Below are 12213 nucleotides of genomic sequence, written 5' to 3'. Positions count from 1 at the left end.
CAATGCCTGCTCTTGAGTCCCTTGCCCTTTGTAGGCACATAATTGGTATTTGTTGACTGAATAAAAAAGTACTTGGGGCAAGTGATAAGTACTGACAGAAAAATTATTTTTGTAGACAAAACTGTGATGTGAAAAATGTTAACTAAAAATTGTTTTTTAATACTGTAGTGACAACCAACAAAGGGAAAATTTTCTATTTCGTAACCTCCCATGACTTTGACACTATTATTTAATAACGCTCTAGCAGAATTTTAAACTTTCTTTCTCACGAGTATTAGATAAGAGGAAATTACCAACAAAGAAGATTCTAATAAAACATGGATTCTTTTGAACTGGAGGAAACAGTGCATAAGACTTTTCACATTAATAATCTCTGGTTTTTACCTTTAAACATGCTTAGTTTACAAGGATACTTCTGTGTGTGTGTGTTCACACACACACACACATAAAGGGATGCATATACATATGCAATCTTCCTAAACATGATTAGTTAGAAGAATTTTAAATATGTTCAACAATTAGATTAAAACTGAATGTTAGTGCTGAGAATGCCCTGCTTGCATATTCACTGATAATAGGTTAGCTCCAAAGCATATGTCCTGCGTGGGTCTGTTTTCATGTTCCATGAACTTTTATTTATTTTTTTTTTAATTTTTTTTTTCAACGTTTATTTATTTTTGGGACAGAGAGAGACAGAGCATGAACGGGGGAGGGGCAGAGAGAGGGAGACACAGAATCGGAAACAGGCTCCAGGCTCTGAGCCATCAGCCCAGAGCCTGACGCGGGGCTCGAACTCACGGACCGCGAGATCGTGACCTGGCTGAAGTCGGACGCTTAACCGACTGCGCCACCCAGGCGCCCCTCCATGAACTTTTAGATGTTCTACATAGTGGGATTTTTGGTGTCCTGCCAAAGAATGGTGGATAATAGAGGGTACTATGTCCAGTTTTTGTCACCCGAGTGGAAAATAATGGGGTGTGTATTCATGGCCTTTCGCTTTGAATCGTGTTGCCTTTGGAACGACTTCTCAGATGCTCCATCTGTCTGTTGTGCAGGACAGCAGGCCACATGTGGCTTTCTTTCCTTGATTTTTACTTCAACAAGTCTATATGAAACAGAAATGTTTATTTTATTTAAGTCAGGAATCCAACTGCATGTTATTAATCAGTAGTTGAGTCTATAGAGTTATTTAATAGGAGTTCATTTCTTTTGTGGGGATATTATTTTATGTCCACAAATTCAGTGAATTCATGTCACAGTAGTACACACACACACACAAATTTTGTAAGTGTGGTATTTAAATATATATATATATATATATATATATATATATATATATATACACACACACATATATATAATACATATATTAGGCAATTAAGATGTGTTGGTATTCGGATTAGGAGTAGACTAGCCTCTGTTTAGCCTGACCACTTAATTACATCGTCTCTCCTTTTAAACAGTAGTTTTAATAGTTTATTGTAGGCATGGGAAACTGGCCCACAGGCCACTAGTTTTTGTAAATAAGGTTTTATCGGAACATAGTCACTCTCATTTATTTAGGTATACGTGTATGGTCTGCACTATAGCAGCAGAATGAAGTTGTTGTGACAGAGACCACAAAGCCTGCAATATTTACTCTGTGTCCATTCATGGGAAAAGTTTGCTGACCTCTGGTTTATAAAAAACAATTTAGTTTGGCCCTGATTTAAAAAAAAAAAAAAAGCAAAACAAGACACTTCTAGTGAGCTTTTTATGATCTACACATAGCAAGAATATCACCTACATTTTGACAGGAATAATTGGAAAATATTCACCTGGAAATCCTTAATTATTTTGCATTAAGCAGAGGCCATATGTGAGAACTATACAAAATATTTGTTTTTTGTCTTGTAACAGTTAGATTTTCTCTTTTGAGTTGGTTAAGATTATGGATTAGATTGAATTAATTAAAATGTAGCATTTTTTCTATTATATTAATGATGATTTTTAGTTGTCTCTGAGACAGAAGTTTTACTAAAAGAGCTGGAGCAAATGCTACAGCAGGCACTAGAGCCCACAGGAGCGCCTGATGAGTCTGAAGAGGAGCGTGGAGAAGAAGTGAATACAGGAGAAAAGGTAGCACCGGTAATCATTATCAGGCCTAAATAGCAAGTCCAGATTCTGTCAATGGCAGAAATTGTTCCTGGCTGTACGTTTTAGTTATATGAAAAACATTTTTCCCTTCTGAAATTTGAGCCCTTGATTATCCTGAAGTGAATAAACTAGTAACCTGTTGAAAGGTCAGAATACAACTATCAGTTTTTGAAAAAAAAATCTGTGAGTGTGGAGGAGCCCTTTGTTTTTTGGATCTTTGAGGTTGGGATGAAGAAAGAGTGGAAGGAGCTCACAGTAGTCGGTCGGGTGCCACCGTAGAGAGAACTGCCTACCGCTGCCAATTTCACAGTCAGGAGAGGAGGCTGGATAAGAGCAGCTTGCTAGGAAATCTGCCCTGCCTGGTTCATGCACAGAGACAACTTCTGTAGGGACAAACCTCATTATTAACACACTGGAGGTAGAATTTTTCATTGGAATACTTTTCACCATTCATAACTAGATTTGTCTTTTTTTTTTCCTTTTGGCTAGCTATGTTGGACTGAGAAAGGCCATGCATGCTTACTTTATTCAGTTCTTATATGTGATAACATAAATTACCAAACTTCCCAGCACATCAGCTCCATGTTTGTGCAAATAAAATGAGGGTACAAGCCTAGGTCATTAATACAGAGCAGCAGTGTGGTAGGTATGAGAGGTTTCATTCATTCTCTCATTCATTCATTTAGATATATGCTGTGCCTGGAGTCCAGAGAACACTGGACTTGGGAGTTGGGAATTGGGAGTTGGTTGGGAGTTCTTACTCTGGAATATAATACCAATGTCCTAAGCCCAGTCCTGCCAGGGAGGACTTGTGTAATTTGGCACAGTTGCTTATCACTTGCCCAAGAGGATTTCTTTGTGGGTTAAATAAGGCAAACCGGGAAAAGTACTTTGCATAGTAACTGACACCCAAGGTTAGCTGTTATTACAGATGAGAATTGGCAATGGCAGTCCCTGGAGAGAGTAAGTGCTGAGACTTCCTTACTTCCTCTCTTTTCCCACATTCTCCTGTTGAGCAACTGCCCATTCCCGAGTCTGTCTCTTCTCAGATGCTGGAAAAGGTGGATTTATACATGGACAAGGTTGTTTACCCACTTTGGCAGACTTCCCAATTGCATGATTTCATTCAGAACTTCAACAAGAATAAAGATGATTCGTAAACACCTCCTTTACCAAGTTGGAAACCAAAATATACAAGATTTACAGTTAAAGAGAGCAATACACCAAAAGGAAATAAAATGAATGCTAAAACTCTTACCACATTGAAAACTATAGTTTTCTTAAGTAGCACCAGCAATATCAACTTGTGCCTGAATTTGTACCGTTGTGAATGCCATTTTTCCAATTAGAGTTCCTTTTTGAAAAAAAAAATTTTTTTTTCTTTCTACAGATCTTACCTTTTGTCAAACAGGATCTGTAGATTAGCAACATATATGTTATAGACGTATAATTAATATGCAATTAGTCTTTTCCAGCAAATGTGTGCTTTGTTTGAGCACCATATGGTTTTGTGCAACGCGTTTTCAGTGTTTGCAGTTTCTCTTCTCAAAAATACAGCCAGGTTGATTTTTTATAGAGATGTCCTGGAGCTTTTACAGCCACAGAATTGGCTTCTATTTTACCATTATAACTAGTAACTTGATAGAACAGAAAATTACTTTGGATTTTTATTCCTTAAGGTAAAATACATAGTTTTAATATATCACCAGGCAGGAGCTTGCTTTTTGTTTTAGATTCTTGCAATATTTTATGCTTTCAAAAGCCACTTAAGAATTATAAAAATTAACCATCTTAACTTGCTGGCAGGCAGGTGAGTGCCTCCTGCAGACTGGTTCATAAGCCATTCTCCACACTGAGCTTTGTAAGTCTGGCATTCACACCAGGTTCTGTATATTTAGGGCCTTGTTCACTTTTAAATGAGAAGAATAGCAATGAAACCAACTATCAAAGCTGGGACAATTTTCAGTTTAAAAGAAAAGAAATGATCACCACAAGGGTTTCTTTTTTTTCTTCTTTCTTTCTTTCTTTCTTTCTTCATTCATTCAAGTTAATAGGGAAAATTAATATGGTTTCCAAAGTTAACACTGCTTAACGCTGGAGCTGTGTTTTATTTGTAGGAGAAAGTGGCCTCTTATAAGCTAACACACCAAAAAGAGCCACCTGATAATTTTAAGGTGCTAAGCATGTTTATTCTCTGAGCAGATTTGGTTAAGCTATTTTCAAAGTTGTAAATTTGATGGTGTTTTCATTCTTCATTTCATGTATCAGGTTTGAGGTTGATAACTCTCAAGCATTTATACCAATGAGCGAGAGTGACAACATAAAAAAGAAAGCATACACACATGGATAATCAAAATTCGTTTCTATTTGTCATTGAAATGTTTTATGAGAATATTTTCCTCAGTAGAGTCACCTTCCTAATTATGCTCTTCCTTAGCTAATATTAACACTGGTTTTCATGCCCCAACTTTGTAAGCAAGAAGAGGAAATTAATATCAGATTTTTATAAAATCTTCCAGAATAATTCACAAATTAGATAAGCCATATACAAATAAAACAGAGTTTGGTGAATAATTATTTGTATTAAAAGGTACAGTTTTTGATGTTACATGAAAATACTTGTATAAATTACATGTGTTTTTTTTTCTTAATTTCATGGAAGTTATCTCTACCTTTAATGAATCTTGAAGTTATAAATCTTGTATGTGTTTATGTATATCTGCACTGTTTTTACTTGTGTCTCTTCCCACCGAGCTAGATCAGGCTATCGCTATTTGTAAGTCATGCAGAGGCTTAGGAGAAGATAGGCATAGAAGGTGTGACTCAAACAGTTTTAAGCTGTATTCCCTATAATAATAATTATAAAAATAAATAAATATAGAAAAGTCATAGAATGAAACTGATCATGTTTTTCCAACATGTAATATTAAACCTAAAAATGTATAATATTGGGGGAAAGAAATACGACCTGAATAATAAGTTATTCTTATGTGAACACATTTCTTGTACATTATACTCTACATGGGGATCATTATTTGACCACCAGCATAACAGAACACTTTGGGTAACTGCTGTGGCTTGTGGAGTTACTGACTACTTTACATTTGGTTCAAATAATTAAGCCGGTGTTCCAGTAAATTTGATATCGTTCTGATGAATTGTATGGTTATTTTTACAGTTATCTGAATGCAGCCCTGAAGTTCCTGCAGGCGGTCCATTTGAAAACCACTATGAAGAAGACTGTCTTGTAATTGATGGGATAAAATTAAAAGCTGGAGAATGTATTGAAAATATAACTAACAAGTTTAAAGAAATAGATGCTCTAATGTCTGAATTTTAAGGTATTATTGATATTTTCAAAAGTTAGTTATAAAAAGTTACGTGTTTATATTTTTCCAAAGTCAAAAACTTGAAAACATGTAGGGAGATAGGTATATGTTATACCAAAGCTGCTATTTGTAACAACTTCCTGTTTTATGCTTTTAGAATATCCATTGTTTTGAGAGCCAATCAAATGGTCTTCAAGTTAGTGTTAAGATTTAGGATTTAAAAAAACAATTTAGCATTTAAGAAACCCTGATATTTGTATTTGTAGATTTTTTTTCTTGTTTGCCTTAATTTTAAAATGGTTTATGAAACTTACTGTGCAAACACGTGCTTTACAATGATTATTTAGGCCCTTTATTCAAATGTGGCTATTTAGATGGCTGTCAAGGCTATTATAATTCTTCCATATAATTCAAGCATAGTAGAGATTGAGTATGTGTATTGGTAGTGGAATTAAGCTACTATAAAATAAAAGGAAATAATAAAAAAAATATTGTATATTAGAGTTGGGATTCTTCTCAAAGGTGTCAGTTGCCTTATACTGGAAATAATCATTTCAACCATGATTCCAAAACCCGATTAAGTGGAGGTGGGAGGCTGTGGAAGATCAGAATCCTGGATGCTTCCCTATTAAATCAGTATCTCTGAAGGTGAGGATGGGAAACATGGTGAAAAATATAAGATTAAGTTAAGCATACTCACAATAAAAAAATTCTCAGCATTATAGGACAGCAAAAAGTACATCCTACAATACCACTCCTTAACGCCTCCCTGAAACCCCATTCCATAGGGATTCCCATGAGCAGTTTCAGGGGGTGTCCTTCCACATAAGTGTTCTAACGCACATCCATCTCCAGTACCCACTCTCGCTCTCTCTCCATGTCTCTCTTGGGAGTATGGGATCAGGGAAAGGGCATTCCAAGCACATTGAAACAGAAAACAAAGCTTGAAGAGAGAAGAGAAAGCAATTCAGCATCTTGGACCTATTGCTAGTTGAATTAGCTGGAGTAACCACATGCTGGTGTGAAGGTAGCCACAGCAGATGAGTAGCACTGTGTACACAGGCTAAGGAACGTGTACCTGTAGGGGCCAAGTGACAAGTTTTAGACCGTGGAGTCCCTTTTACATTTCAGAAAGATCACACTAGCAGCAACACAGAGAATAGAGTGAGCAAGAGAGCACTGGAGACAGGGCTCCTTGTTAGGAGGCTGCTTGGGAAATCCAGTTGCAGGATTATGCGAACCTGAATATGGTGGTGCTATATGGAGAGAGCAGAATGGTTTCCAGCTGCATTAACATCAATGAATGGATTATTAGGATTTTGAGAATGGAAATAGGCATGCGACAGTAGGGGGGAGGTGGGGTCGACTTCAGGGTTCTTGTATTCACAGTGCTGTTCACCGAAGGTCAGAATAGGTGCAGATTAGAAGCGTGGGGCAGATACCAAGTTTGGGGCTAAACTGTGTGAGTTCAGCAAAGGTTCGAAACTCTTCGTGCTTTGACAGAGCCTGCCTTTCAGAACCACGCCATGAGCCAGAGTGACTATGACTACTCTCTCACTGCATCATATTTACTTCTAAATGGTATCAAACAGTGGAAACTAAGGCTTCCTCTTTTTCTTCTAACAGAATTTACTCCATAGCCTTTCAGAAAAACTTTGCCTCTTTCTCTCGCCGCTATGATTTTATATTCACAGCCTACAAAATGTCTCAAGAAGTAATCGATCCCATTTTCCTGTTACTTCTTAGAATCAACAATAAAATGACTACAATTGTATTTGAAAGACTTTACCCACAATTCGAGTGTTTGATCTAAGCCCCCAGGTGGTAGACTAATTAGATCACTTGCAGCTAATTCCTGTTGGTGGAATAGCCAGTGCTCTTCCAAGTTAGAGTCCATGGGTAAGACTGAAATTTCCAGACTGAATTCATCTCTGCCATGTTCTAAGCTGCAGAAGTCCGGAATTTCCACTGAAGTCTTTGTGCACTTGGGCAGTTCAAATTGGTCCTGAGGACAAACATTTGGGTTGGCTCTGTCTGCAGAGGAAACTTCAATCTCCTTCCAAGAAGAGGCTCTTAGGGAAAAGGCCTTTTCCAAGAAGAGGACAGAGGGGAGCCTCTGTCCATGTGAGAATATAGCCTTTCAAATTTCCAGATAGAATGTGCTCAGGAAAACAGATGAAGGAGCAGTCAACTAACATCTCTGTCCTCAAGGCTGAGAATCCTGCCTGGCTGGCAAACCCTACCTTCTGGTAAAGACCCCATGTTCAGGGCAGGCCACTCAACATACACCAGGGCATAGCAGTGGGACTGTGGAAACATGATGCCTGCCTTCAGGTCCTGGTGCTGCCGACGACTCATTGGGAGACCTGAGGCAAGTTACTTAACTTCTCTGAGCCAGGGCTTTGTTCCATCTATAGAGTAGAAGTTGCTGTGAAAGGAAATGTATGAATAGACATAAAATGCATAGAGCAATCTTAACACACAGAAAACTATGCAAGTCATGACCATGATTGTTGTCTCAAAAGCATTTCTCTTCTGACTGCCTCTGCCTGGTTATCCTAGGCCTAAAGCCTAAAGCCTAAATGTGCTTCTTTCAGCAGAACCTGAGGTGATACACCTGCTTCTGGGGGACTGGGGCAAAGACTTCTCTGACTATGCTGACTCCCAGGGCAGGCCTGGAGGTGGACAGTACCCTGCCTCTATAGCTAGGGCCTCCTGCTAGGCCCAGAGGAGGACATTATAAGGAAATTGTATCTGCTCATCAAGGGAGATTAAATTCTAAGCACACTAGTTATACCAAGTTTGATATGGGAGCTATAAAGCAATATGTTAGGACCTTCTGCCTGAGCCTTTGGGTTGGAATAAGACCTCCTCTTTGTCTAGTTTGAGGAGTGGCTGACTAATCCTCTTTGCAATGAATTGACCAGCTAGTCTGTAGCCTCCATGAACCTATGGAAGGGCTGGGTCCACCAGAAGCTGAGTCCCCACTTAGAGCTACAGACTGTGGAAAGTTAAACACCAAAGCCAACTCTGTTGCCCTATATTCTAGGAAGTCCTGGTCCATTTGCCTCATGCAGAAGCTGAATTTATGCAGGTATTTCCAGTGGTAAGAAGCTTAGCTCTATCTTTAGTGGAGACAGGCTACGTATTTTGACTTGTTGCCACCAGTGGGATAAAGAGAGGAGTGCACCCTTGCACTTGCAAAAGTCTGTAGTGTCTACAGCCTTGAATTTCCTGGCTCTGCAGTGGAGGGTGATGAGTCACAGATAGTTAATATGTCCACTAATAGACCGAAGCACTATCATAAACTATCTAGAGGCTTTGTGGAAAAAATTGGCAGTTAGCTCTTTTTGGAGGAAACTTTTATTCATGAAAACTGAAGTGAACTGTGTATTGCTTTTCATGGAACGAAACCATTCTATAACCTAATGCCTCTACCAAATAGCTGGCGTTCCATAACTCCACCACTTTTTGGGGTTCAGAATTGGTATAGTTCTGTTCCAGATACTTCCAGACCAGTAGAATTTGCATCTGTGGACATTCCAAGGGACAAAGGTAAGATTTTGAAAATCCAAAATAGAAATATCCAAATCCTGCTCTATTATTTCTTCCTCTGTATGGTTCCAAGAAGAGGTCTAAACATAGTGCAATTAAAAAATTCTAAGTTCTTTTTTAGGGCTGAGCCAACTCTTGCTGTCACTTAGTAGAATTCTGAAAGAGTTGTTTAGTAAAGACAAATTTGACGTTAAGGTCCAAGTGGGATATTCTATGTACGCAAATCTAAATATTAGGATTTTCCCACCCACTGAGTGATTGCATGGTATAGGCATGCAGAGTAGTGAGCAGCAAATGAAAGGGTAGGAGAGAGAGGAGAAACTTGTTTCCAAGAAAAATTCTGAAAGAATGAGTTGTTTTCTTTTAAATGCATATAGGAAAATACTATGAGAAAGGAGATATGCTCAGAACCAAACAAAATAAAACGCAGTTTGCAAGCAGCCCAGAAGTTGCTGGGTTAAAAAATAAAACTTTTTAATCTTCAGCCTCTCCAACCAGAAAAAGATTCTCAAATTAAAATGTAGCCTGGGGACAGTGATCAAGTCCAGGGGTTGGTTGTTGAATCACAGAAAGAGGGACAAAGACCAAATCTAGGGGGCTTGCAGGAAAACATGGCCTCAGGGTAAGGACCCAATCAGGGGTGTGGCTAATAACATTACAAACTATTACAAAATGACTTTTAAACCTCCTGCAAAGCTGAAAGGTATAGTAGTGCAGCCACCTGACATGCCCAAAGTGCTAGTAATTAAATCTGGAGAGAAAAGCCTGTCTTGAAAATAACTGTGGTTTTGACACATAGAATGGACTAGAATCAAATACATAGAAAACCCACTAAGTTGTAGAAAAACTGACACCACCTTAAGTACTAATAGCCTGAACTAAATGAGACTGAAACTGTTTGAGAGGGGAAAAAAGACCCCTGAGCCCCCAGTTTTCTATGTAGGAAATAGGCTAGGAAAACTTAGCCACCCAAAAGAAGTAGAAGTTTCAGTGTCCTCTTCAGAAGCAAATGAGGAAGATGATGGAAAAGGAAGTCTCAGAGGACAGAGCTAGGAGCTGTAGAGAACAATGGACCAAAGATGTTCCTCCTACACTACCAGACTCCACCCCACCCCCAGCTCACCTTCCCTTCCCCTGGGAGCAGGACCAAGGTCTGATGAAGAAACATATCCTCCTCCTTTGGCAGGGAAACTTGGCTAATTTGCCTAGAAGGATTTCAGAATCACTAAGGAACAAGTTTCTTCATTTTGAATGAGGTGTTTACTGTGATTTTCCTGTCTCTGTTATACCAATGCATATTGTGTGGGTGTGGAAAGGGGGTGGGGCCTGTGATTTGTCTTCTCAGTTTATAGGTCCAATTCATATCTGGACCAGATGTAAATCATGAAGTCCTAAATGTTGAGCCTGATACATGATTGGGTGAGACTTGTGGTGTCCTTTGATGGGGATGGGCTGTTTTCATATTGGAGAGATGTGACTAATGTAGCCAAGCAGGTGGACAGTCATTGATTGAGTTCCTGATCCAAGTTCTTTGTATCTCCCTGCATTGTATAATTATCATGGCTCTATCACAGACAGAGTGTACTACTACCGGGCCTTGTGACTTTGCACTTGGCCTCCTGCTTTGATCAATGAAATAGAGCTGGAGTGATGGGGCCAATTCATAGTCAAGGCCTTAAGCGGCTTTTGGTGTTTCTTCTTTACCTCTTGTACCTCTGCCATTGTCTTGAAAAGAACATGCCGCGACAAGCCCTCTAGTTCAGGGAGGATGAAAGTCCCGGGAGAAGACCCAGACCCAGAGACTTGCAGAATGAAGCAGAGCTGCCCCAGGTGATCTGCAGGTCCAGAATAGAATACAGTATTATTGTTTTTAGCTACTGAGTTTTGGGGTTGTTTGTTACACAGCATTTTTGTGGCAGTAGTTAACTGATACACTTGATTTCTTGGTTCCAGCAACAGTTTCACAGGTCGGGTGTGGTGGCAGCTTTCCAGCTGTGGCAGCTTTCCAGCTGTATCTGACCCATGGGTAGTTTTCTCCTTAGGGTGGAGCTTCTATCAAAATAGCCCTGTCTCCTGGGTTGGACCCAGCGTGCTAGCCCAACGCCTGCCCAGTGACCCTTCCAGCTTTTTTTTTGGATCAGGCCCAGATGGGCTCTTCAACTGATGGGGCTTAGCCCATTCCCTGCCCAGCCTCAGGTTGCTTTATCACGGAGGCAGCATATATAGAGATATTATAAGTTAATAGGATATCAGCACCACCAAAATATCACTAAGAGTTCATAAGAGTGGGTCACTTCTTTTTTAAGTATTTTTAGACTCTATAATAATTACAAAAGGTAGATAGGCCCATAGTGGTGAAATGTCTCATTTGGCCAAAAAAGAAAAAAAAAGTGTGCATATATTTCCATCCCCTTTCTGTTCCTCAAGTCTTCCAAGTCTTCCTTACCCTTTTGGTATTGTATCAAAGGATTTTAAGTTGCTAAATCTAGTTTTGGGTTCAGATTTTACCAACTTGCCTAAGTCACATGACCAATAAATGGAAAGGCCAGAATTCGAGTACATTTCTGTTTGTTCAGATCCCGTTCCCTTTATAACTGTCTATATTGTTTAATGATGTGGTTACTAGGTGGGTGGTGGAATGATCATCTAGTTTCCTCCTCTGTAAAATGAGGATGGAACTATCTAAACAAAAGCATTGTTGTGAGGAATAAATGAGATTTTATGTGAAAATGCTCTGTAAATCAACTTTATCTTCTATTTATTCTTTCTGAAGGAAACTGAGTATGTGCTTAAGTACACTGCAATTAATTATTACTGAGATAAAATGTAATTATGCATTTGAAATGATCACTTGTCTTACTCTTGTATCTCTCCATCTACCGTCATCAATATCAGAATTTTTTTTTCTCTTTTTTAAAATTAAGTTTTGGAAACCATCACTGGCGGCATGTGACCCTCTCTCTGATGAGCGTGTTAACAGCAATGTCTGTCTTTTAAGGGACATCTATCTCACTGTTAAATTTAACTTTTTTTAATGTTTATTTATTTTTGAAGGAGAGAGAGACAGAGCATGAGCAGGGGAGGGGCAGAGAGTGAGGGAGACACAGAATCCGAAGCAGGCTCCAGGCTCTGAGCTGTCAGCACAGAGCCCAACACAGGGCTTGAACTCACGAACCTCAAGATCATGACCTGA

General features: G+C 39.1%; 1 protein-coding gene across 1 annotated transcript in view; it reads left to right on the top strand.

Moving 5' to 3' along the window:
- ZCWPW2 (zinc finger CW-type and PWWP domain containing 2) overlaps window positions 1-11050 on the top strand; it is a 144057-nt gene extending 133007 nt beyond the window's left edge. Inside the window, exons 9-13 of the mRNA XM_047100386.1 lie at window positions 1994-2127; window positions 5315-5417; window positions 7618-7714; window positions 8911-9020; window positions 10974-11050. Coding sequence (XP_046956342.1) covers window positions 1994-2127; window positions 5315-5417; window positions 7618-7714; window positions 8911-9020; window positions 10974-11050 — 521 coding nt within the window. The remainder of the gene's footprint in view (window positions 1-1993; window positions 2128-5314; window positions 5418-7617; window positions 7715-8910; window positions 9021-10973) is intronic.
- The last annotated feature ends 1163 nt before the right edge of the window (window positions 11051-12213 follow it).

This window comes from Lynx rufus, unplaced genomic scaffold, assembly GCF_022079265.1.
Source record: "Lynx rufus isolate CCGP_SWC_20201006 ecotype Redwood Valley unplaced genomic scaffold, mLynRuf1.p SCAF_5, whole genome shotgun sequence".
NCBI classification, from domain to species: Eukaryota; Metazoa; Chordata; class Mammalia; order Carnivora; family Felidae; genus Lynx; species Lynx rufus.
The sequence above is the reverse complement of the archived record's forward strand: the minus strand, read 5'-3'. Positions and strand labels throughout refer to the sequence as shown.